The sequence below is a fragment of the Oryx dammah genome, unplaced genomic scaffold, assembly GCF_014754425.2.
Source record: "Oryx dammah isolate SB20612 unplaced genomic scaffold, SCBI_Odam_1.1 HiC_scaffold_2, whole genome shotgun sequence".
Taxonomy (NCBI): Eukaryota; Metazoa; Chordata; class Mammalia; order Artiodactyla; family Bovidae; genus Oryx; species Oryx dammah.
The window spans coordinates 15299424-15323328 of record NW_024070186.1 but is presented as its reverse complement, the minus strand read 5'-3'; the positions used below and the strand labels follow the sequence as shown (position 1 = coordinate 15323328).

Here is a 23905-nt window from a genome sequence, read left to right as displayed (position 1 = left end):
ATGTGCATGAAACAAGACGCCTTCAAGGGAAACATGCTCAAGGGGCCTTGCACAGGAGGAGGGGTTGCTGGGTATAGTAAGAAAACAGAGTAAATGCAGTTGGGACTTGGTGTTTCAGCACAGGCTCCTGAGACGGACCAGTGACTGAACTAAGCATGAACACGTCACCTGAAGTTATCAGACCCTGAGAAGAGAGAGTTCTAATGACTTTCTCCATGGGAAACAGGTGCTTCTTTCTTTCCAACCTCAGCGCTGACTGCTCACCTCCAATGCAGCCAGGCCTTCCCTACCTCTGCATCTTTGCAAGGTGTCTCCTTACTCAAAATGCTCTCTTTAATTCCAAACACACCACTCTAAAAATCTAGGAGGGCCAAGGCATTTAGGCAAGGAGCTCATTCCAGGAGGAATTCCCAATTCCCCAGCAAGAGCCAGCTCCCCTTCTTCCTGAGGTCTGCACCCACCCCACCACCCTCCGGCCACCCCTGTGCTGCAGCCCTACGCATGAACATCCGTTTTTTTGCCTCATGGAAAGGAAACCTCACACGTTGTCCTCACAGGAGACGCAGTGAGGCCCTCACAGGAGGGCCCCCATGCCCGAGGGCCAGCAACTGGGACAAGGCGGGAGCAGGGAAAAGTGCCTTCCAGAGAGAAAACTCAAGGTGTATAGTCAGGACCAGGCAGTTATGACCGCCAGCGACAGTGCACCCATCAACACACACAGGCCCAGGAAATGGGAGCCCACAAATAGGAAAGAATGGGGTATGTACCCAGCGTTGCCTGAGAAAGGGGGTGCAGGGCTGACATTACAAAAGAGAGAGAGCTCTCCAGGAAGAGGGGGTCCATCCATTCACAGGGCTACCTGGTACAATCCAGCTTCTTCAACCTACACACCTGAGGTCAGTCCCTGCACCTGGTGTCAGCACGGGCGAGACCCTCCCCACAGCCAGGGGCAGGACCCACTCCCCTTACACCTAAGTGACATCTGCTCAGCCCGTGTGCCCCTCCGCTGTGCACTGACACCCAAACCCAATAAGCAAAGGGCTTCAGAAAACACAGAAGAACTACAGCCAGGCCAAGAGACAAGACGCCTGATCCCTTTCAGTTGCTCACACCGTGCCTGACCGCCCCCCAATTAAACCCATTATTTCCCCAGTGTGGGGGCCCCTGCTCACCACTCGTTGAAGGCTCCCGCTCGAAAGACAAGGACAGTGACCCTCTGGAGGAGAAAGCAGAATCCACAGAGGACACCCCCGAGAGCCTCTTGCCACTGCTTGCCGACGGAAGTTTGGACTCGGAGGAGCTGCGGCTGAGCTCTTCCGGGCCCTCAAGGGTCTGGGAGATGCCCGAGTCCAGCTGGGACAGCAGCTCGGAGAGGCTATAATCGTTGTCGAAGGTGGGGGCAGAGGCACGCTTCAGCGGGGTGGGCACAGGGGCCTGTGGAGACAAGCAGATAGAAGAGATGAGGCTCCGTCCATGATCAGATGGGGCAGGATCAGGGGAACACATGGGTCCCCCGTGAGCCACACAGAGAATTTAACTCCTGTTCCCAGACGGTGCTGGTGCTAAAGAAAGTGAAAGTGTTAGTCACTCAGTCGAATCCGACTCTTTGTGGTAAAGAACCCGCCTGCTAATGCAGAAGACGTAAGAGACGTGGGTTCAGCTCCCGGGTCAGGAAGATCCCCTGGAGAAGGAAATGGCAGCCCACTCCAGTATTCTTACCTAGAGCATCCCACAGACAGAGGAGCCTGGCAGGCTACAGTCCACGGGGTCACAAAGAGTTGGACACAACTGAAGCAACTTAGCCCGCAGCATGCACCACGGCTGCACAGAGCCCAAAGACTCCAGCAGGAGGACATCGTAAGACAAGATGGTGGGGAGAGATGCCCGTCACCATGCTGAGTCCCAGCGCACCGCTGTCCAGACAGAAGGTGAATAAGCTGCAGGTCGTGAAGCCTGCGTGCTGGCCAGGTCCACCCAGGACAGGTCAGTGCCGGCAGGAAACGGAGGAAGCAGATGGCTTTGGGTAGGGTCCTAACACCCTGAACCTTCCTTGGGGCCATGCAAGGCTGGCTTGGGGGCTGCGGGTGCACAGGTGAGGTGTGGGGCCCAACCCTGGGGAGGGCACAGCGTTTCAGCTCAACCCGTGCTAACAGGCCCTTCGCAGGCTCTATCCTGACAGCGGGGAGAAAGGCAGGTCCTGGTGAGGGATCAGAGCCTGCAAGGGATTCACAGCCCTTCCCCAAATCCTCCGACCCAGCGGCCTGGTGTGCCGAGTCACGCCCATGTGCTGGGCTGCTTTTTCTTATCGGGGGCCAGGTCCCCTCCACGGTCGCTTTGCCCCCTGACCTGACACACACGGCCTTCGTGCCCAGATAGCAGACACATCATAAACAGTTACTTATCTGCCGGCCTTACACCCCAGCCAGGATGATAACAGTAGATAACACCTTATAAAGTCAGTTTATCAGCCTCCACTTTACAAGTCCTACTGCCTTAAAGGTATTTATTTAGTTAGCATAGTTAGAATTTATCACATCTTACATAACCCGTGTGGCACTCGTAGAGGAAAAACATTTATGGGCAGTTAGAAAGGCGCCAATCCCCAACCTCGAGGTGCAGAAAGACACCCAGACCCCTGGAGCCCAGACCTCTCTCCCCAGTGTGGCCCAGCAGGGGCTTCAAGCAGCTACCCTGGTTCAAAGAGCATCCGGCCCAGCCTTCCCTGGTGGTCCAATAGTTAAGACTGTGCCCTTTCAATACACGGGGTGTGGGACACACACACACACAGACACACACAGACAGACACACACACACAGAGACATATACACACACCCTCTCTCTCTCCCCGGCCCAGGCGGCGGCTACTTAATGTCAGCCATGGGCCCACATTGCCCTTCCCTAAGCACAGACAGCAGGTGGGGATGGGATACCATCAGGCAGGAACCCAACCTGGGGCCAGCACACCATGGGCCTACCCCTGCCCTGAGATGGAATTCTGCGGCCGGCCCAAGCCTCAGAACCGGGCAGGTGGTCCAGGCTAGCAGGGCGTCTGCAAGAAGCAGAGACTCAATCCCTGAAGCTGATGTGGCGGAAACCAGGCCCCGGGAGGGCCCCCATTACCTCGGCCTCGGCCATGTCTCTCACATCTGGGTCTTGAGTCGTCTCTTTCACCTCCTCATCAGGTTTTTCATACAGGTCTTCGGTTTCAGAAGTGATTTCTTTGGAGGAAAACACAAATGGGTGTGTCACTCAGACAATGAATTAACAAATGAGCTACTTAAGCCTGTGGCCTTGGAGGGGACCAGCGCCTGCGGTGTTCAGTCTCACTGGTCAGCACTGCTCACACTGCTGACCCCTGGCTGAGCTCACGGCAGACCCCCGGCACCCCCATCAGCAACCACATGCGGCGTCTGGCCAGGCTCTAAAAGGAGCCACCGTGTCACTGTTTCCCCAAGAAGCCTTTGTCCAGGGAGCCCCGTTAGCCAGCCCAGCCAGAGCTCGTACCCCGACGGCCTGGGCTGCCAGCACCAGGCTAGAAAGCCCCCACCTTGTTCATACTCATTTTCCTTGTATGTTTGAAATGTCATGATCAGTTCCAAAGGCATCACGATCACTTTCCTAGCCAAAGGACACAGCTGTTCCCTGGGGATGAGGCCCCACGAGAAACGCAAAGGCCACAGGCCAGCGGTCACGTGGTCCCCAAAAGACGTGCTCCTGTATCTGCACCTGGAACACCAGGCTCCTCGGGACAGCAGGCCGCAGCCGGGGGTGGACAGCTGGAGATGACCAAGTGGCTCCAGCCGCCCCTCCCTGGCCCTGGGAGCTGGAGGGCCGTGGGCGGGGGCCCTGGGCGGGCAAAGCCTGCAGGAGGCGGGCTCACTCTGGCACTCCTGTCTGTGGACAGCCTCTTCGTCCCGGCTGCCGCCTGTCCCCCTCCTGGCCATCAACTCCGTCCCCCTGGGACAACAGCATGAGAGTCAGGCAGCAGGGCTCCCGGAGCCCAGGGCAGGTGCTCACCTTGGAAGCTGGGCCGCTCCCGGGGGTCCCCATGCCAGCAGCGCTGCATGAGGCCAAGGAGGCTCCCGCAGGCGCGCGGCCGGGGTCTGCAGACAGGTGGCAGCTCCGGCCTGTGGCCCTTCACCACCTTCACCATGATGTGCAGGATGCTTTTCTCGTCTGCAAAGGGACGGCGCACAAGTCAGGACAGCTCCCAGCGGCTGAGGTCAGATTTCTCATCCTCAGGAGGGGCCACGACGACCGTGGGAAAGTTTGGGCGCCGGCCCGGGAGACACGGTCTTATTTCCTCTTTAAAGCACAGAGGTTTCTGAAATGCTTAACCTTGCTGGACACACCTGTCCTCTCTTCTCCAGATGTTGGAAACCACCTGTGATCTACCAAGGGGAATCACTCTCTTGTATCACAGAGATCTTTCTGTGCAGTGAACTCAAAGAAAAATCAAGTTCAAAGGAGAAAAACATCTAACGGGGCAGATTCCAAAGGGGCCCAAACAGAGGAAAACTGATGAACCTTGGAGTCACACTGCCCAGCCCCCAAGTGGTCCATAGCTCCCCGCAACGACGAAAAAGTCTTTCTGAATGCCTACCCCAAAGCGCAGGTGCCTGGCGATGAGCCAGCCCCAGTGATGGTACATGGCTCTCAGTCCCTTCACACATGGGCTGTGTAAACGGGGACCCTTCTCCTGCAATTCGTAATGTGGGGCCCCATCTGGTCTCCTTCCTAACCCCCTTCAGAAGCAGGCATGGACCCCTCACCATCATCATCCTGGTCACAGAATGAGGGGCCCAAGGTGACCCTCAGGGCCCAGATTTCCTCAATCAGCCTAAAACCACACCGGCAACCAAGCAGGAGTGCAAGCTTCTGGTTCCCACCACGCCCACACCAGGGGACTCCCAAGATGCTGAGCCACAGGGGTGGAAAACTGGCCCAAAGTCACTGATGGCTGCCAGGAGTCTGCTCTGATGTTTTGTTCCACTTTCCCGTTAAATCTTATGCAATAGCGAGCTCAGGTATCTACATGTTATCTCCACAATAACTCAGACTTCCAAAACCCAGCAGGTCCTCTGGATAAAACGTTAGTCACCTAAACACCTGGAAGGGTTTCTGCTGCCAAACACAGACGGAACAGGTTCATAAGCTGCCTTTGCGCACCCTGGATAGCCCGTTGACCAATCGATAAAGCACGGGCACCTCAGCTCCCACGTTCCTTCCCATCGTGTGTCTGACCCCAGGGGCCGTGTCCAGCAGACGGCTGTGGTCAGATGGGCACATGGCCACACTGTAAAGAACCCAGACCCTGGACCTCTGCGGATGAGGCAGCATCATGGAGACAGGGTAACAACTACGGACAAAACCCTACAAGGATCCTACTCTGTTTCTCCACCAGCAGACCTAGGGCTGCACACTGACTCTGATCTGCACTTTTAGAACTTTTTGGTCAAACCAGAAAAGATGAAGTAGCCCAGATAGGCTTGGAGAGGAAGAGGAAAGCTTTCCAAAATAAAGAGAAAAAGTACTTGACCTTTCCAGTAAACCAAGTCAAGGTACTGAAATCTCAAGGCCAGAAATCCACATGGTGCGTGCCTTGTGGGTGGGGTGGGGGAAAAGAGGAAACCGCCAGCTCTCAGGCTGGGCAGGCTGACCCAGGGACTCTGACCCGGGGGCACCCCTCTGCGGCAGCATCTACACAGTGATTCTGGAGACTGGCTGCCCCACAAGAAGAACACCCTTCACACGACTACACCATACACTTCAGCACAGTTCTAGCAGTCATTTCTGTTAGACATGTGTTTTACAACCAAAAATTACAAAATTAAAAAAAAAAAAAACTAGCTGGAAATATATACAACAGACAAACCCATAGAAACAGAAAACAGATGAGTGGTGATCAGGGGCTAGGGGTTGGGAATGACTTGCCTAACCGCCAGGGGGTCCAGGTGGTGACGATCGTACGACACTGTGAGCTTAACACCACAGTGTACAGCTTAAGTGATTAAAAATGGAAATTTTAGCAACTAAATGCTAATAAGAATTACTTTTTAAAAATTGCAATGGGAATTATATGCTATGTATATTACATCACACAACATAAAAGAATGAGCTGGTACCTAACAAGATCCACTGACTGGACCCCATCAGATGTGTGCCTTTCCCAGTATGTGAACTGCATGGAGAGATCACCTTTTTGGCATATATGAAAGCCCACAATGAGGTGGGCCATGGGTCTCCATGCAGACCTGCTGGGCTGGACAGAGCAGCCTCACCACCCCACCTGCCTGGACTGCCCACCAGCTCCACGAGCCAAGGCAGCCTCCTCTGCGATTGGCAGGCCTTCCTTACACAGAAAGAACCACAAAGCACGCCCTTCACGGTGCCAGGAGAGACGGCTGCACCACCCCCGACACGTCCACTCACCTGCAAACGGCTTCTTCTGCGTGAGCACGCCCCAGATCACGATGGCAAAGCTGCAAGGAGACGAGCACATCAGTGCCTGCAAGTCAGATTCTCAAACAAAGCCAGAACCCCCTCCCCTGGCACTGCAACAAGCTCAGGAAAACCGCCCCCTCAACCAGGGTCTTCAAGAGACAGGGGGAGAGAGAGAGAGAGGACATGGAGGTATTTTTCATGAATGTTTTAAATAGGCAAATACTCTTATTGCAGGACAAGGCATGCTGGAAGCTCAGATGTCAAACAGACAAAACTCCGTCAACTGAACTGCCGGTCCAAACAGCAGGAAGGGGTCCCTGAGAGGGGGCCACCCTGTCCCTGGACCATCAGCTTGTGAGGAGAATGGAGTGACTGCTTCATTTACGCCATGTTCTTGCAGACACGTCCACAAGATGCTGACTACAGCTCTCGGTGACTTGAGTAACCTGCCCACTGATGTCATCCAAGTGCCCGGGAAAGATTAGCAGGCAGCCAGCTGAACTTTCCACAGCACTTTGTGGTGATGAGAAGCTATATATACTTGTGTGCTAATACATATACAAACTGGGTTGGCCAAAAAGTTCATTTGGGTTTTTCTGTAACATCTTACGGAATACGTGAATGAACATTTTGTCCAACCATATAAATATACATACATAAATGTGTGTGTGTACATACATATTTTCATATATGTACACATATTTACCTATATATATCATACATACACACACACACACATATATATACATGTGTATACACACACACACAATCTATCTATATAATTGCTCTGGATATACCCCCCAAAGAGCTTAATCTGGTAAATTAAAAAAAAAAAAAAAAAGAAGTCCAAACTTGGGCTATCAGCCTGCATTGGGTTAACAGTACCTGTTTATAGAGACCCAAATGTCCTCAGTGAAAATTAACTGAAATCTGCCAGTTCAAAAACTGAAACTCTAAACTCTGAATAAAGAGAGAATCTTATTCTCCCTAAACCCTACAAGCCGGGCCCAGTGGCCCCTGTACTGCTGACTACAGATGGACAGGGAGAAGCCCAGCAGAGCACAGACAGGGCGGCTGTGGTCAAACCAGTTGGCCGGGACTCCGGGCAGCAGCGATGACACAAAGGCAGGGCTCGGGGTGACAGTCAGCCGTGTGGACAAGAACCACAATGACGGGGCTTAAGTGCCGCTCGCACCCACCCGCCTGCTTTTCTTCTTCGAGAAGTCTGAGGGATTAAGACCATGACAATTTGGGAAACGATTCTACCATGTGATTCCTGATTGTTCTCTGGCTCAGAAATCCCTGATGCTGGCTTGTGAACAGCCTCCAGGCGTCCATGTTCCTGTCACAGGTCAGTGATGCTAGGAAGGGTAAGTTCTGAGCCAGAGGGACTGGATTTGGGAGCCTGAATTCACATGCAGACAGCCGCACAGACCACTGAAAGCAGGTGCTCTCAACAGACAGGTGAGAAAGCCCACCTTTCCTACAAACACGGAAGCGCTCACCAGGCGGGAGCTCTCACCGTTACGTAACCGGCTCTGACTGACACCACCCATTCACGACCTCCATCCTGAGCGGCATCACCCACAGCAGAGAAGTTCCTCTTGTAAGAAAGTTCTGGGGTTGGGAATTCCCTAACAGTCCCTGGTTAAGACTCTGAGCTCCCCCTGCAGGGGGCACGGGTTCGATCCCTGGTCAGGGAACTAAGACCCCCACATGCTGCACAGTGCCGCAAGGAAAGAGAGGAGAAAAAAAGAAAGTTCTGGGGTGGCTTGTGCCCACCGACTAAACGCCCTATCATCTGGACTTAGCCTCTTATCTGACGGTACCCGGGAGCCCTTGGGAAAGCCCCATCCAAACCCGAGGAATGGAGGTGCAGAGCCAGCCGGGGCTGTACACCTGTCGCCCACCTGTACACGTCATGCTTGGTGTCAAAGAGCCGGCTCTTCTCCCGGATGCGCTCCGGAGGGAGATAGGCGATGGTGCCGAACAGGCCGTCCATGCTGAGGTCATGCGAGTGGGACAGCCCGTTGCACTTGGCCAGCCCAAAGTCGGAAATCTAGAACAGAGCGGCGAGGAGGGGGCTGGTCAGGCTTGGCTGGCAGCGTGCCGAGAGAGGCGGCCCAGCTGTCACTTGAGGACGTTTATCATCATGTTCCCTCAGCAGTGCTGGGGGGGCGTGGTCCCCCAGCCTGGCTGTGCAGGCCCCTTCACCAGTCAGGATCACAGCTCTCACGTCAGCTGCACTCCCCGAGCAGGCGGGAAAGCCCGGCCGGCCAGGGAAGAGCCAAGCCTGAAGACGTTAAGAGCTTGATGGGCTGGGAAAAGATTACACTATCAGGAAGGAATTCACTGGGAGAGGGAACTGAAGAATTACAGCTTGTCTGTGGGGCGTTGCGTCTGCCCCGTCGCACAAAGGGAGGAAGCGGCCCTCCGTTTTCAGGTGTTGGGGCAAAGCAGTTATGCAATCTCGCAGCTGGGGAAGCGGGCGAGTGGCGGCATATCCTTTAAAGGGAAATATGTCTTCAGAAGCCCTTTAAAGCGAGCAGAACACACACAGCCAATCTGTCCTCCACGCAGAACGTTCTGGGGACAGACACTTGCTGGCTGCAAACACACAGCATCCCAGCGTCTTGCACACGGCTTGTACACCGCAGAGCCCACCAGTCCAAGGCCACCTGTTCCTAGGTGGCCCTCACACCCCGCTGCCTCCTTGGCTCCTGGGACAAAGGTGCCCATCCTGAAGGTCTGAGGAAGCCACAAGGGGGAAGTTACTGCAGGGACCCACCGCCCTCCAGGCCCCCACCCCAGCTGTCAATCAGAGCCCTTGTGGTGTTAAACGCCCTTTGTAGTTAAGCCACACTTGCCGGCAGGTGGAAAATGGCCCCTTAATAAATTCTCCTCTGAGGCTCATGGATTTTTCTAAGCCTTCTAATTAATTCTGGGCTCCTCCTCAAACGCACCTCTGGAGTGATCGGAAATGTGGCTGAGTCAGACCTTTAGTTCTGGGCTCACCTGCCCGCAAGGTGAGCCAGGGGCCTGGTGTCATCACTGCTGAGCAAGGGAAGTTCATGACTGGCGACCTGGTCCTCACATCTGAAGGGGGTGGGGAGGGTGATGGGAAGAAAGCCTGAAAGACTGGACCAGGCCCCCTGTTTCTGTGGCCAGGCTGCGCCGGGGTGGGTGTGGGTCCATGCGAAGGAGCCCAGTCTGGCCATTTCTGGGCCTCCAGCAGCTGTCTGTTCTCTGGCCTCCAAGACACTTTCCACTCTGGAGAGCAAAGCGCCAGCTCCCCACAACAGACCCATCACTCAACCCCGCAGCTTGGGAGGAGGGAGCAACACAAGGTAAGAGCTGGATGAATGGAAAGTGTCAGGACCAGACTCTCAGAAGCGTGTTGGCTGCCCTTTCTTTTTATTTCTGCTGTTTTCAGGTACAGCCAGCTGCTTCATGATATACGTGGTGAAAAGAAAAGAAGCATAATTCTATGTGAAAGCCCTGGCATCAAAATCAAACTCAGGAATGAGAATCCTCTGATGCCCACTGACCCTCCAGCCTGCCAGACTTCTCCATCTGACCTTTCTCACCTCCCCGTCTGTCCCCAGGTTCCTGGAGAGAGTGACAATCCCGGTGGCAATCCCGGAGAAAAGCAAGTGTCTACAATTCACAAATGAATTCACACTTAGTGTCCACCTTGGTACTGCCCAGAGCCAGTGTTCACACAGGCCCCGAGACACAGCCCTTCCCCACTGGGCCCAGCTGGATGAGACTAACAGAGAGTAACCAAGGCCAGGGGCAGGGCTGCGCCACCTTGGGGAGAAGGTCATTGTGGACTACAGAGGGCAGGGCCCTGGCTGTCCCTCTGAACACAGTCTGGGCTGAGCAACCTGGGCCTCAAGCGTAGCCTGAAGTTTTAAATCGAGTTATTTCATTATGAAATTGAAATGGGTTTACGGCTTATACTAAGATTAATATTTTAGTAGTGACACTTCGTATACTTAATATCAAGTATTCATTTAATATTAAGCGCCTTGAATACTCATTCCAAAACACAGTGGTTGCTGTGAAATTTTCAGTTCCAATCCTCCTATCTATGGACATAAATGTAATCTGGAGGGCTCAAGGGAAGGGGTTGGAGTGACCGCTTATCATCTTATTTCAAGATTGCAGATTCCAGCTATATCACTGCAAACGACCATCAACCAAGAGCTGCCCAGAAATCCAGCGGATGACTTAGAACCTCAGACCAAGCTCCCGCTGAGCCATTCCTGAGGATGGAAGAAGCCCAGCCCATAAATAGATTTTCTGCTGGTCTGGGGCTGTGCGTGGTGACTGCCCCCCTGCTTGAGAAGGGAGTCACGGAGAAGTCCGTTCCTGACCTCTCCGGGGAAGTCAGGCGGTGCCCTGGCCGTGTCCTCGAAGTGGCAGCATCCCCTCCCCACCTGTTCCCAGCTATCCCAGGTCCTCCACGACAAGCCACGTGGTCCTTTATGGAATGTCCAACCACTTCCTAAAACTGTCACAAAGCACCAGGCCTGCCAAGCCAGGGGCTGCCAAGTGCAGGAAGAAGAAAGCGGAGGGAGAAAGTGCTCAAGCCGAGGAGCCTCAGAGCCAACACAGAAACACACAGACCACAGGGCCACCAGCCTCAGGTGCCAGCGAGTGGCACTCTCCACCCTGCTGGGCGAGTGTTTGGTCCTACTGTGCGCCCAGCATCATCGGGACCATCCCTGCATGGGTCAACATCCAGTATGGACAGAACAGAGGGACTGTGTCCTAGCCATTCCAACTCCCACGGGCCAGGCGCAGGGACCCCCCCAACAACAGGGCTATCACCCCACCCGCCTAGGGCAGACCACGGGAGGACTGTGCTGCTGAGGAGGGTGCTGGGAGGAAGGTCACCGTGGTCCTAAAGGGCATGGCCTCCTGCCCCAAACGCGGCTATCAGCAGAGCAACCTGCACCATGGAGAGGGAATGGGCTGAAATACAAGCCCCACCGGGCCCACTGTGGTCCATAATGCCGAAAAGACAGCTCTGAAGGCCAGGCCGTGCCCACTGGGGACCCCCTAAGAAAGGCACATTTTATTCCAGCAATGTCTCAGCAACCCTCCCACACCCTGTACCCTAATGCGACTATGTCTGTTTCCCCTGCCCCTAAAACCCAGAATTTTCCATGATTCCCTCCACCAAAAGGCTGTTCTGTGTGTGCCCCCCAATCCTGACTGGCCCCCTCTGGAGACCAGTCCCACCCAGCGACACCCCCACCCTGAGCTGTTCTGTGTGGCCCCCAATCCTGACTGGTCCTCTCTGGAGACCAGCCCCATCCAGGAACACCCCCACCCTGAGCTGGAGTTACAGTGTCTCCTCACACTGCACCCCGGGGGCTGCCTGGACACCTACCACCACTACCCACTCCACCCCTACGTGACAATGCCTGCCACCCATTATGTCTGTGAGCATCCCATGTGTGGCAGGGGGGTGGGTGAGGGTCCAAGGGCTCCAGGGCCCCCAGATCTGGTTCTAACCTCTGCTCAACCATGTACAGTGGGACAACACGGGCCCTTGACTCAACCCTCCGAGCCCCAGGTTGGCAGGGGCCACTGTCCACGTGGTGCTTCCCCTGGGAGATGCGACAGCTCCTGCCCATGGGGTCCTCTGCACACAGCAGGGACCTGTCCTCACCTCCCCGTTCTTGGGCATAGGCAAGTTTGAGATCCATGGTCTCACACTGATTGGGTGCCCACCGACCCCAGGCTCCCAGTCACAACCCTGTGATGTTCATGAGGGGCAGAGGGTCCACACATGAAGCCAGCACCCCAACCAGAAGGAAGCAGGACTGCAGGGGTGTGAGAGATGGGTGGACCAGGAACCACCCACCTGATGTCTGTTTTCTCAATTCCCTGCTTCACTTTAGCAGGAGCGTACTTCCAATTTCTACTAAAATCTGATCATTGAGTGACACCTCCTTAAGGACACATTGTAACTAAACATGATGTGAAAACCAATTTCCCCACCAGCCACAGGTGGACTTGGCTGGAGCTCTGTGCCTGTTGCAGTCAGGATGCGGGTGGTTGGTGCAGCGTGCGGGGGTCCAGCCTTCCTTCCAAGGGTGAGTGAGGATGCCGAGGAGCCAGAGGGGACCCAGGCCATGGCGTGCGGGTCTTCCCGCCAACTTGCTTTCCTGAGGCATGGGGAGACTGTGGCAGCTGGGTGAGCCCTAGGACCCAGATCACCTCGTGCTCCCCATGGACAGAGATCTTCAAAGAAATGCAATCCTGACCACACTAACAATGGCCAATCCCAGCAGGCGGCCTCTAGTTTTTAGTCATTATACCTCATGCTTTTCTGCTTTATAAACTTACCGGAAAAAAGATCAGAACTAACAGGCCTTGGGTGAAGACAACAGAAGGAGTCCCTCCAGGGCTTCTCTCCATGACACCCCGAGACTCCCATCACCCCAGGAACCACCAAGGGGAAACACAGCCCCACCGGGCCTCACATAGAGTTGGCCAATCCGTGGTCCACTTTCTAACCTGATTTTGTCAGGTGGCCAATAAGCCCAGACTCCAAGAGTCCTGATCCAAAATGTGGGGCAGGGTAACCTGTGTTCCTAAGAGCCCATTTTCCAGCTACACCATCAGGGGCATTCAGACCAGCCACATACGACAACAGTGGGATCCTGATGCTGAGAGAGCCTCTGCTTCGAGCTCTTTCCTGCAGGAGAACCACCTCCTCTTCCACCTTCTTGCTGGCCCTGAGGTTCCACCACCTTCCCCACCCCACCCCCAGAGCACCCAGCCCTGCCATCCTCCCCGCACTTTGATGTGTAGTGGGCGTCCAGCAAGATGTTGGCGGGCCTGAGGTCCAGCCTCCCCCACCGCACCCCCAGAGCACGAGCCCTGCCCGCGCACCCCCACCTTGACATGGTAGTGGGCATCCAGCAGGATGTTGGCGGGCTTGAGGTCCAGGTGCAGGAGCGGCGGGGCCATGCAGTGCAGGAAGTTCATGCCCACGGCCGTCTCATGGATGATGCGGAAGCGCAGGTCCCAGGGCAGCGGCTCAGAGGCCAGCAGCTTTTCCAGGGAGCCGGTCTCCATGTACTCCATGACCAGGCCCACTGGCTCCCGGCAGATGCCATACACGGGCAGGATGTAACGGAACTTGGCCATCTCCATCTTCTTGGCTTCTTCCAGAAGTTCCATGCGCTCCCTGGAAAAGTTCAAAGACATGAGGAATATGGCAGGCAGCAGTCACCTGGCCGCAAACACGGGCACTGCAGCCAGGAGACAATCAGCTCCATACGGCTGACAAAATTGCTAAAATGCACGTACACATATGTACAAATGCATGGATGTGTGTGCACACATACACACAGGGCTCACTTTAGTGTCAAATACAGTGAGACCCCTACCTACAATAGAGTTTCTTTTGAGAGCGTGTTCGTAAGTCCAACAAAGTGAGCCTAGGTACCCAACTAACACAATCGGCTATATAGTACTACACTGTCATAGATTTATAAATACTTTTCAGAAATAATATATTAAAAAACAAACACAAATAAGAAAGAAAACATCTTTTAACCTTACAGTGCAGGACCTTGAAAGCTACAGTGCACAGCACAAGAGCTGGCACACAGGGGCACATTCACATCGTTGGAAGTTGGCAACTTAAAGGTTCGTATGTAGGGGACTTTCTGGGCCCTCAGTTCCATGGTCATTCAAACACAGCTACATGTTTGGGGGTTATCAGAGGAGAAAACAGAGACTGATTATGATTTGAAAACTCTTAGGCAGCACTGAGTCGGTGCAGGCTCTGGGCTTCAGAGGTGGTGGCTGATGCTGACAAACCCTTCTCTTGGGATGACAGAAGGGACGTTCAGGTTAAAACATAATGAACTGTCCACCCAAAGAGCTCAGCCCCCTTCTTTTTGAAGCCCATCACTCCAGCCGGCCTCATCATTCCTGACCGTAACGCCACACTGAAATCCACAGAGAGAGCACTGGTCTCAAGCAGGTCTGCAGAGACCACTGTCCAAAAGCCTCCTTCTCTTTAAAGCCACTGTAAGTAAACCACATGTAACACAGTATTTATCACTGTGACCATTCACAAGTGTGCAATTCACAGGCATCAATATCCATTCACGAGGTTGTACAGTCAACACTACTCTCTCCACCCAAACTCTGTCATCATCCCAACAAAAACCTCTGTGCCCACCCCAACAGGAACCCTCCTCGCAGCCCCCAACCTCTTTTCCACTTTCCAGGACCTCTATGGACTTCACATAAGTGGATCATATAATACCTGTCCTTTAGTAACTTGCTTATTTCACTCATCATGCTTTCCGGGTCCACACATGCTGGAGCACACACCAGAAGGTCACTCTTCTCAGAGCTGAGTAACATTCCACCATAGGAACTGACATGCTGTGTTTATCTGTTCATCTGCCGATGGGCACTCGGCTGGTCTGCACCTTTCAGTTACTGGGACTAATGCTGTACATTTATACACACAGGTGGTTCAAGTCCCCACTTCTATCTCTTGGATATACTCTGAGAAGGAGAGTTGCCCGGTCATTTGGTATTTCTACATCTAACCTTTTGAGAAACTGCCAAACTGCTGTCCACGGCCAGTTCCTATTTTGTAAAGGAACTCTGACTGGCTGGGAGTCTTGCCCATCCATTCACGTCCCCAGGGGCAGGGCAGCCTCCACACTCAAGGCAGAGATGCATGGCCAGACTCCGTGGGCTGCAGAGCCTGAAACATTCGCTCTCTCCTGTCACAGAAAATCGGCCAACCCCGCTCTACGTCACTTCCTGGTGCAGCCCATGGCCTTACAGTCTAGCACCCAGGGCCTCGGTCAGGGTTAGTGTGATGGGTCAAAGTCTCAGGGCGCATTCAGGAGACGAGACTGAGGCCCCAAAGGACGGCGTCTGGCCACCGCAGAAAGGACCCGGGAGCTGGCTGAAATGCAGATTCCACAGCCCTGCTCCTGGGGAACGGGCTCCAGGTGGGTGCCAGGAACCTGTTTTCTCCGAAGCTCCTTAAGGGACAGTTCAGAAGCACACAGCCCACGGAGGGCTGGGAACTGAAGCAGAAGAGGTTCAAGAGGCCGCAGGGACACCCCTCCCCCCCCAGAAGGCAGACTGCCACACCAGCCACCCCACCCAGACCCAGGATGGCTGCTTCCCACTGCAGGGGCTCTTCCGGAGTCGGGGTGCACCTGCCCGCCCCGCCGGCCCCTGGTCCTGCTTCTCAACCTGCTGCGGAATCAGAAACTACTGAGAAAAACGAGTCTGTTTCTCACTGACCAGCCTCCTCTCTGTGACCACAGCTCACTCCCAGGCTCCCCTCACAGGCACGAAAGCACTTCCCAGGGTGGGGCCACCAGCAAGGAGGAGCCATGACACGCTGACACTAGCTCTGGCTCTGCCCTCAGTGGGCTCAGCTGGACAGCATCTCAGCACCTCTGCCTACCTGTCCAGCCCCTGCATTTGGGAGGGGAGACCCCGCCCCATGAACACTCACCAAGGTGGGTGTCTCAGGGAGAGGATCTCTGGGCGTAGACCAGTGGTTCTCACCCAGGGGCAACTTTGTCTCCGGGGATGCTGGGCATTGCCTGGAGACATGTGGGTTGTCACAGCTGGGGGCTGCTGGCATCCAGTGGGGAGAAGCCAGGAGCACCGCCCACCCCCCTACCCTGTATTGCACAGGACAGCCCCCAAGGCCAAGACTTATCCAGCCCCAAAAGCCAAGGTTTAAGCTTGACAACCCCTGCAACAGAGCTAATGCATTTTTAGCCAAATTTAAAATAAACCACTACAGCCTGAAATCACCCACTTCAGTACTCCCAGCATTTGCTTTAATTTTAATCTGTATCCAATTAAAATTCATTTATTGACATATATTTACTGCACATCCTCTACATGTTAGAACTGATGACAAGACCCTTCCCTGCCTTCAGGATATTTACCTTCTAGAGGAGAAGATGGAAAATTACCCCCAAAAAAGAGGTGTCATTGAAAAATCCGAGATCTTTGAAGGGAAAGAACAGGGACCTGGGGAGGTTTAATAAAGGGGGTCCCTAACTTGGGTGGGCAGAGGGCAGGCAGCAGTAAGGGCTTATGAGGAGATCACACCCCCACTTCTGCAGGGGGTCCCAGGCTAGGAACCATGGGAGCAGAGGGGCTACACACACTCAGGGTGGATGACCCACTCAGGGAGGTCGCCGGGGCCATGGCTGCCAGAAGTAGAGGGGGAGCAGGCTGGTCGACGTGGGGCTCATTTCTGAATGAGAATCATTAAGGCTTCTGACAGACTAGATGTGAAGAGGGAGGGAACAAGGATGGTCCTAGAATGCTACTGGGAATCACTAGGCGGCTCCCCATTCAGGGAAGCAGCAGGAGGTGGGAGGTAGGAGGCGTTGGGGTGGGTTACTTCTAAACAGGTTCAAGGAGCAAGAGAACCCCACTGGCCTCAAACAAAAGTGTGACAGGCATCAGGAGTAAATAAAGACACAATTAAAAAACAAAACTGAGCTAACTCGCCTTAGTTTGATGCGCTTCCTTAGCACTCTGGTTATAGAGCCAATGAATGGATAGACAGCAGGATGCCCACAAGAGCCCCCGTGGGGGCCCCAGGCTGGGCTGAAGCCTGGGATCAGATGCCTGGCCCCAGCCAGCTCCTCCCTGCAGCCATGCTGCTCGTTGGGCTCCAGGATGACCTGCAGGCAGACCCCAGCCCTGTACCCAATCTCAAGGGACATCTATACCGGAAAAGGGCTGGATCAAGCATCATTTAAAATAAAGGTAGTAAAGGACAGGGAAGCCTGATGTGCTGCAGTCCATGGGGTCACAAAGAGTTGGACACGACTTAGCGACTGAACAACACAAGTCACTTAAGGATTGGAAATGGCACACTGGGCCCATCCCCTTCCTCCTCCTCCGGGGAGACCTCACGTCACCTACACTAACCAGTTCAAGCACCCTCCTCTGACACTCACTACCCAGTGGTGGGGATCAGGACTGGGGCCGCTCCTGTTCCCTACTGAAGAATCGGTTTTGTGACTTGTCTGGTCCTCCCGCCTTCCTTCATATTCTTTTAAAGTGACTGGTGTGCCGCTGCTCCCCACCCGCACGAGTCCAGCATGCAGCACTCACGTGGTCCTGATGTATGTTTGGCCACGGGATGGACAGAGACACACTTCCACCGGGAGTGCCCCCCAGGCCCACAGGCTTCCCGGCACTGCTGGCTCCAGAGTTTACAGGCCAGTCACTCAGAGGACATTCTGAGAGCCAGCCCCAGCCCCACCCTCCTGCCAGCCTGACAACAGCCGAGGAGGCTGTCAATTACACTGAGGCTGAAGGTCTTGAGAAGAGTGGCTCTGTGCCTCTCAGCAAAAGCGTTTGCTTCCATTTGCCCAAAGGGCTGAATACATAAGACCCAGGTGACTTCTGATGGTGGAGTTCCTTAGGCTCAGAGGAGCCGCTGGCAGCAGATCACTCGCGGGGCCCCACCAGCCGAGGTCAGCAGGTCCCCGGCTCATTCCCCTGCCCCGGGCCCTTCCTGCCAAACTGAGACCCCATTAACATGACTTTGTTTAAGCGGGGTTGGTGGGGGGTGCGGCCCTGCAGCTGTCTGCTCCATAAAGTTGACTGTGGCTGGAATGTTCTGAGACAGCCTGTGCCCATTCGGGAAACAACACCAGGCAGGCTTTGTGACTGACACAGGTCAGCGTGACCACTGATGACACATCCCAGGACAGTTGGAGGAGGAAGGTGAGATATCTTGGAAATGAAGTCTGCATTTCAAGGGACAAATCACCTTCTCTGTGATAGCTCAATCAGAAATGCCTTAAAGCGAGGACCCTACCCTGGCTGCACCCACCAGGGAGGGGAAGAGGGTTCCAGGACCACACAGCAGGGGAATCAAGGGAACACGGAAAGAGCCCCTCACATGGACCTGGGGGCGGGCTGGCTGAGCCCCCTAACCACCCTCATTGTTCAGGTTCAGGAAGGTCTACACAAAAGGTGTTCATCCCATTTATCCTCTAGGTCTTTCTTCCCCGGGCCTCTGGTACCATGACAGGACCCCCCAAACCCCCCAACCCACCCCACACCTGGCAGTATCAGCAGTTCAATAAGTCAGGGCTGCGCTGGGCCCTTTCTGGGAGTTGCTGGAAAAGAAAGAAAAGTGCTTCTTATACAGAATGAAACCACCAGTGTGTTTTCATCAATTTAAATGCACTTTTCCTCGAAGCAGTGTTTCCAGTTTATGTTGATGACAACACACAAAGGATGGAGATTGGATATTGTGATGGCTGCTATTACTTAAGGACCAGGAGAGACTGTCAAACCCGTCCCAGAGCCCAAGTGCAGGACCAGGCCAGGGGCCTACAGGTGCCCAGACTCCTCACCATCAAATCCCATTCCACCCAGTGAGGGGTGAAGCTCCAGCCACCAGAGTCCACTGACATCAGTTCAGTTCAGTCGCTCAGTCATGTCCAACTCTTTGTGACCCCATGAATTGCAGCACACCAGGCCTCCCTGTCCATCACCAACTCCTGGAGTTCACTCAGACTCACGTACATCGAGTCAGTGATGCCATCCAGCCATCTCATCCTCTGTTGTCCCCTTCTCCTCCTGCCCCCAATCCCTCCCAGCATCAAAGTCTTTTCCAATGAATCAACTCTTCGCAAGAGGTGGCCAAAGTACTGGAGTTTCAGCTTTAGCATCATTCCTTCCAAAGAACACCGACATCAGTCTTCATTAAACCCCAAAATGGTGACGTGCTAAAAGCGTGTCTACAATTAGGCATAATTCAGTAGGGCTGGCGTCATGTTTCTCTTCTGTAATCATTTCAATCACATCTCCTTTCTCCCATTTGGGGAAGGGTTGCTGTTCCCCAGCAGGAATGGGGGAAAGCACCCCCGCCCCACCCCTCTTGCTCCAAGACGGAACACCAAGCTGGGGTCCAATTTGTTAAAGTCACTTACTCAGCAGCATTTAGGTCAGTACAATCTTTCTTCTGGCTGAAACCCATTTCCCCCACCCCAGAGAAGACGTGGGGTGGAGAGAGATGAGAAATCTCACCAGACTGATCATTTTTTTCTTTCTTTTGATATTCATTTGACAGTGTCGGGTCTTAGTTGAGGCATGCGGGATCTTTTGTTGCAGCCTGAGCTGAGCTGCCTTTCGGCTAGTGGGGTCTCAGTTCCCTGCATCCCTGCATAGGAAGGAGTCTTGGCCACTGGACCACCAGGGAAGTCCCAAACTGATTATTTCCAAAGGGCCTTTTTAGGAGAAGCTGTGGGGTTCTCCTCCAGTCTCAGGCAGAAATTCCAAAGACATCCAGCCATATCTGGAGGCAAATACCTTGTGGGGAGGAGGGGAGAAAATGGGTCCTGGGACTCAGGCTTCTGAAAAAGGAGCCGCAGGACACTGCGGGCAGAGAAGGAAGGGTGGAGGTGCAGGGAAGGCATCTGGTAACAAAGAGCTCCTCAGAGGGAGAGCGCTGGGAAGCACCTATGGGAAGAGGCAGCAGGAGCACCGTTTAATCATTCCTGAGCCTCCCGGCCGGGCCTCCTCTCTGTGCACCAACCCAATTACGTTCCCAGGGAGCCTGCAAGGGGTTCCCACACTGCTATTTTTAAAACTGACAAGAACCGGGCTTGTCGGATCATCGGCTCTGTATGTACAAACCTGGGGTTTGCTCAGGCTCGCCCCAACGAGCCTCAGCCAATCACCCAGCAGCTGCTGGTGCTCAGCTATCCCGGGCTTCCTCTTAGCCAGGGGTGGGGGCCAGAGGAACGGGCCTGCAGGGCTAGTTCTCACCTAAAAGGGAATGCCCCCCGCAACTAAGCTCTGCCCAAAACCTCAAGATCCCCTAATGAGGGTCAGCTGGGAGGACACACGTCTCCCCTAAGCTACCAGACATCCCCATGAGAGGAGGAGATGTGGATGAAGGGGGCATCATTTCTCCCAGGTCCCCCTTGGAAGCTACGTGGCAGGTGCTCCTCTGCCTGCTGCAAACTTCAAGGGGTGTCTGGGACCAGGCAGCCTCTGACTTTCTCCCAGAGAAGTACCTACTCACATGGTCTGGGGCAGCCTGCTACTCTGAGGAGCCCTCGTTGGGTGCTGGGGATCAGGCCCCACTGTGGCCAAGGCGTGGCATGAAGACTGGGGCCGGAGACCCCAGCCTCCCTAGAGGGAGAAGCAGCTGATGAAAATGAGCCCACACCTGTACCTGCAGTGGGTCCCAATGTAACCAGTGGAAGAGGCCCTTGGAAGGAAAAGGTCAGGCCCTCGTGGCAGGGGTGAGAAGTACCAGCCTAAAAACAGGTGAGACAAGACTTGGCCAGGAGGGGCACGGGGCTGGGGGCTGCACCCAGGAACCTCAGTCAAATCAACTCCCCGCTCCAGGAAACATCTTGCAAACATAAGAGTCAGGATGGTGCACAGCTAGCTCATCAAAAGAGCATGGAGCCAACCTGTGGAAATCTGGCCGGACACTCCACCATTCCAAGATTGGGATGCAAGCCTGCTCTCCCTACGCCACTGAGGGAGGGGCATGAACTCCGAATGAGACTCTCAAACCAAAGCATCAATAATTAACTCTGAAGAGTTTTCTTTACAAAGAGCAGGGGTTTGACCATCTTCTCAATCAGAAGAATCTGCTGCTAACGCAGAAGAGCCTGCTCCACTCAGCCTGGCAAAGCACAAGAGGTGAATTCTTCCTGCTGGGCAATGCTGACCTCGACCCAGCTGCCCAGCACATGCCTCCACCTGCCTATTTCAGGCAGGGCAGAAAAGCCTTCCAGTTACAGGACAAAACACTTTTCAACCAGGCCATGCAAGGTCCTAAGTGGCCTGCCTCACGTGGAGAAACCCGACCTCCAAATGGGCCACCCAAGAAACAAGGGCCTGGACGCTGGAAATAACAGATCCTAGGGAGGGCTGATGAGTCAGCCTGGGGACCTGCTTGTTTACTCTGCTTTTCCAACACAATAAGGTGATGTTAAAAGCCTTCGCTGATGAAGAAAACTTGGCCAGAAGACTCCAGCAGACAAATAAATGCCCCCGAAAGCGTAAAAATATCTACACAGTGGCAAGAGTCTTGCCTTTCAGGATCTAACTGTTGGCTGGCATTCAAAGTGATTCAGATTTCATCAAAATAACCACAGAGCCCCTCCCAGACTGAGAAGCTCCCAGGATCCGAGGCGCAGCTTCTCAGGCAGCTCACCTTTGAGCTGCTGATATTTGCATGACACTTGTCACCACTCTACTGAAATTTGAGGCTTAGAGCAAAAAGCCACCAATAGCTCTGCTGTATGTATAATCTCTTAGGCCAGGATGAAAACACAAAAGATGCCCAGGGCTTCCTCCTATCCAGGACCACGGGCTGTGGCAGCACGCACTGTGATTCTGTGTACCTCAGTCCAGGGGACACACATGGCCACCCTCGAAATGAGCGTTGCCACCACTGGGGAGGTGGGGGTGATGGGTGGAGGGGGAGAGGAGCTGGAGTTTGTAGGCCCCATCACTCAATAAGCCAAGGATTAGAAACCAGGTCTCTGAGATAGCAAAGGAGTCACCTTTCTAGTCTGTGTCTGTTCAGGGCTGACTATAGCGACAGCTCTCCAAGAACCCGCCTGTCAATGCAGGAGACCCAAGAAACACTGGGTTCGAGCCCTGAGTGGGGAAGATCCCCTGGAGTAGGAAATGACACCCCATTCCAGTATTCTTACCTGGAAAGTTCCATGGACAGAGGAGTCTGGTGGACTATAGCCCATAGGGTTGCAAAGAGCCCCAACTTTGCAACAAGCATTGGGTGGCATGGCTCCATTCAAAACACAAATGCCACACAACTTCCAAATTGAATGCAAACTTCACCAAAGGCTAAGTAATTTGGATGTACTCAATTAAAGCTTATAAATTATTAAAATGCAACCATAAACAGTGAACAACACCCAGCCAAAAAGAGCTGCTTCTCAAGACTCTCCTCCCACCTCCCTCTCCCCTAAAATTACCAACAGACCATAATCCACTGGCTGAATTTAACTGGGGCAGCTCTGGTCCTTTCCAACTGTCTTTATTTGAGCGCCCCTGTTACCGAGGAACAAGCAGATACCCTCCCAGCTTTGGATGGGGAAACCGGGGTCTAGGAGGGCGCCGTGGCCTCGCCACAAAGTGGGTAAGTGCAAGGCCGCTCCCCAGAGGCCTTGTCTGGAAATGAAATCAGCCTAAAAGACACTGTGCGACCAGAAGGCACCAAGTGTTGTAACAAGGCTCCCGGGCCACCTGCCGGACCCACCGCCAGGCCCAAACCAGGCAGCGACTCTCAAGTGCTAGGGCGCCGAGGAAGCCTGGCCAAACCAAATCCAGGGCTTCCGACCGAAATAATTACAGTCTTACACCAATTTGTGCTCCAAAGTAAATTACTAAGTAAGTCGAACGGAGTCCAACTCACTCACAAAGCCCAGATCCCCACACAGGCAATTTTTCTAAGCCGGGCGCAAACCGCAGCGCCAGGGTGGGACCTGGGCGGACCGGACGCGCCACCGAGGGTCGAACGCAAGGCGAGCCCGGTACCTTGAAAATCCGGGGCTCACCGGAAGCCGGGTAACAATACAAGGCACTTAACAACTCCTCAGGCGAACGCAGCTCCCCGAGGTTCTCCCGTAGGAGCCGCATCCTGGGACCCCGGCGGGAGCAAATAGACCCGGAGCTCGCCAAGCCGCCTCTCGCGTCCCTCCCACCCGGCCAGCGGCGCCGACCGCGCCGGGGGCTCACGGCCTCTCCCGGCGCTGGGTTTTCCTGCTGAGGCTGCTCCGGAGGCCATTCGGGTGGAGAGAACGGGAACGCCCGGAACCCAGGCTCCCCACCGCCTGCCCAGCGCAGCCGCCCCCGCCCGGGCCGCTGACCTGTCGTCGACGTGCAGACTCGGCGAGCACTTGATGGCGAGCCACGTCTTCCAGTGGACGTGGCGCACCTTGTACACCTGCCCGAAGCCGCCCGAGCCGACCTTCTCCCAGCCCGCGAACTCGCCCGCGTCGAAGGTGCGCAGCAGCCCCAGGGCCCACGGGCCCCGGCTCTCGCCCTCCATCGCGCGCGTCTAGCCGCCGCCCCGCGCCGCCGCGGCCGCCCAGGTGCCAGGTGCGCGCCCCGCCCGCTGACATCACGTCCGCCATCGGCCCCGCCCCCCTCCGGCCCCGCCCCCCGAGCCCCAGGTTGGGCAGAACGACCCACCGGACAGGTGAGGTCGCAGGGCGCCCAGCGTTAGAAGGACCTGGCGGCGCCCGCGTGTGTGCTGCGGGCCTGCGAGTGTGCGTGTGTGTGTGTGTGTTTAGATCATCGTAGAGCCATACGTAGTTGTAAAAAATAATTCACTCTGCCAAAGTGCTATCACTTTACAAAATTTTGCAAAAATAGAAAAAAGTAGATATTGACTTTTATACAATCCGCC

General features: G+C 54.6%; 1 protein-coding gene across 1 annotated transcript in view; it reads right to left on the bottom strand.

Moving 5' to 3' along the window:
- RIPK4 (receptor interacting serine/threonine kinase 4) overlaps positions 1–23545 on the bottom strand; it is a 26365-nt gene extending 2820 nt beyond the window's left edge. Inside the window, exons 1-7 of the mRNA XM_040232143.1 lie at positions 23364–23545; positions 13363–13654; positions 8355–8503; positions 6433–6482; positions 4018–4176; positions 3121–3218; positions 1173–1434 (exon numbers count right to left, since the gene is read on the bottom strand). Coding sequence (XP_040088077.1) covers positions 1173–1434; positions 3121–3218; positions 4018–4176; positions 6433–6482; positions 8355–8503; positions 13363–13654; positions 23364–23545 — 1192 coding nt within the window. The remainder of the gene's footprint in view (positions 1–1172; positions 1435–3120; positions 3219–4017; positions 4177–6432; positions 6483–8354; positions 8504–13362; positions 13655–23363) is intronic.
- Between the last annotated feature and the right edge of the window lie 360 nt (positions 23546–23905).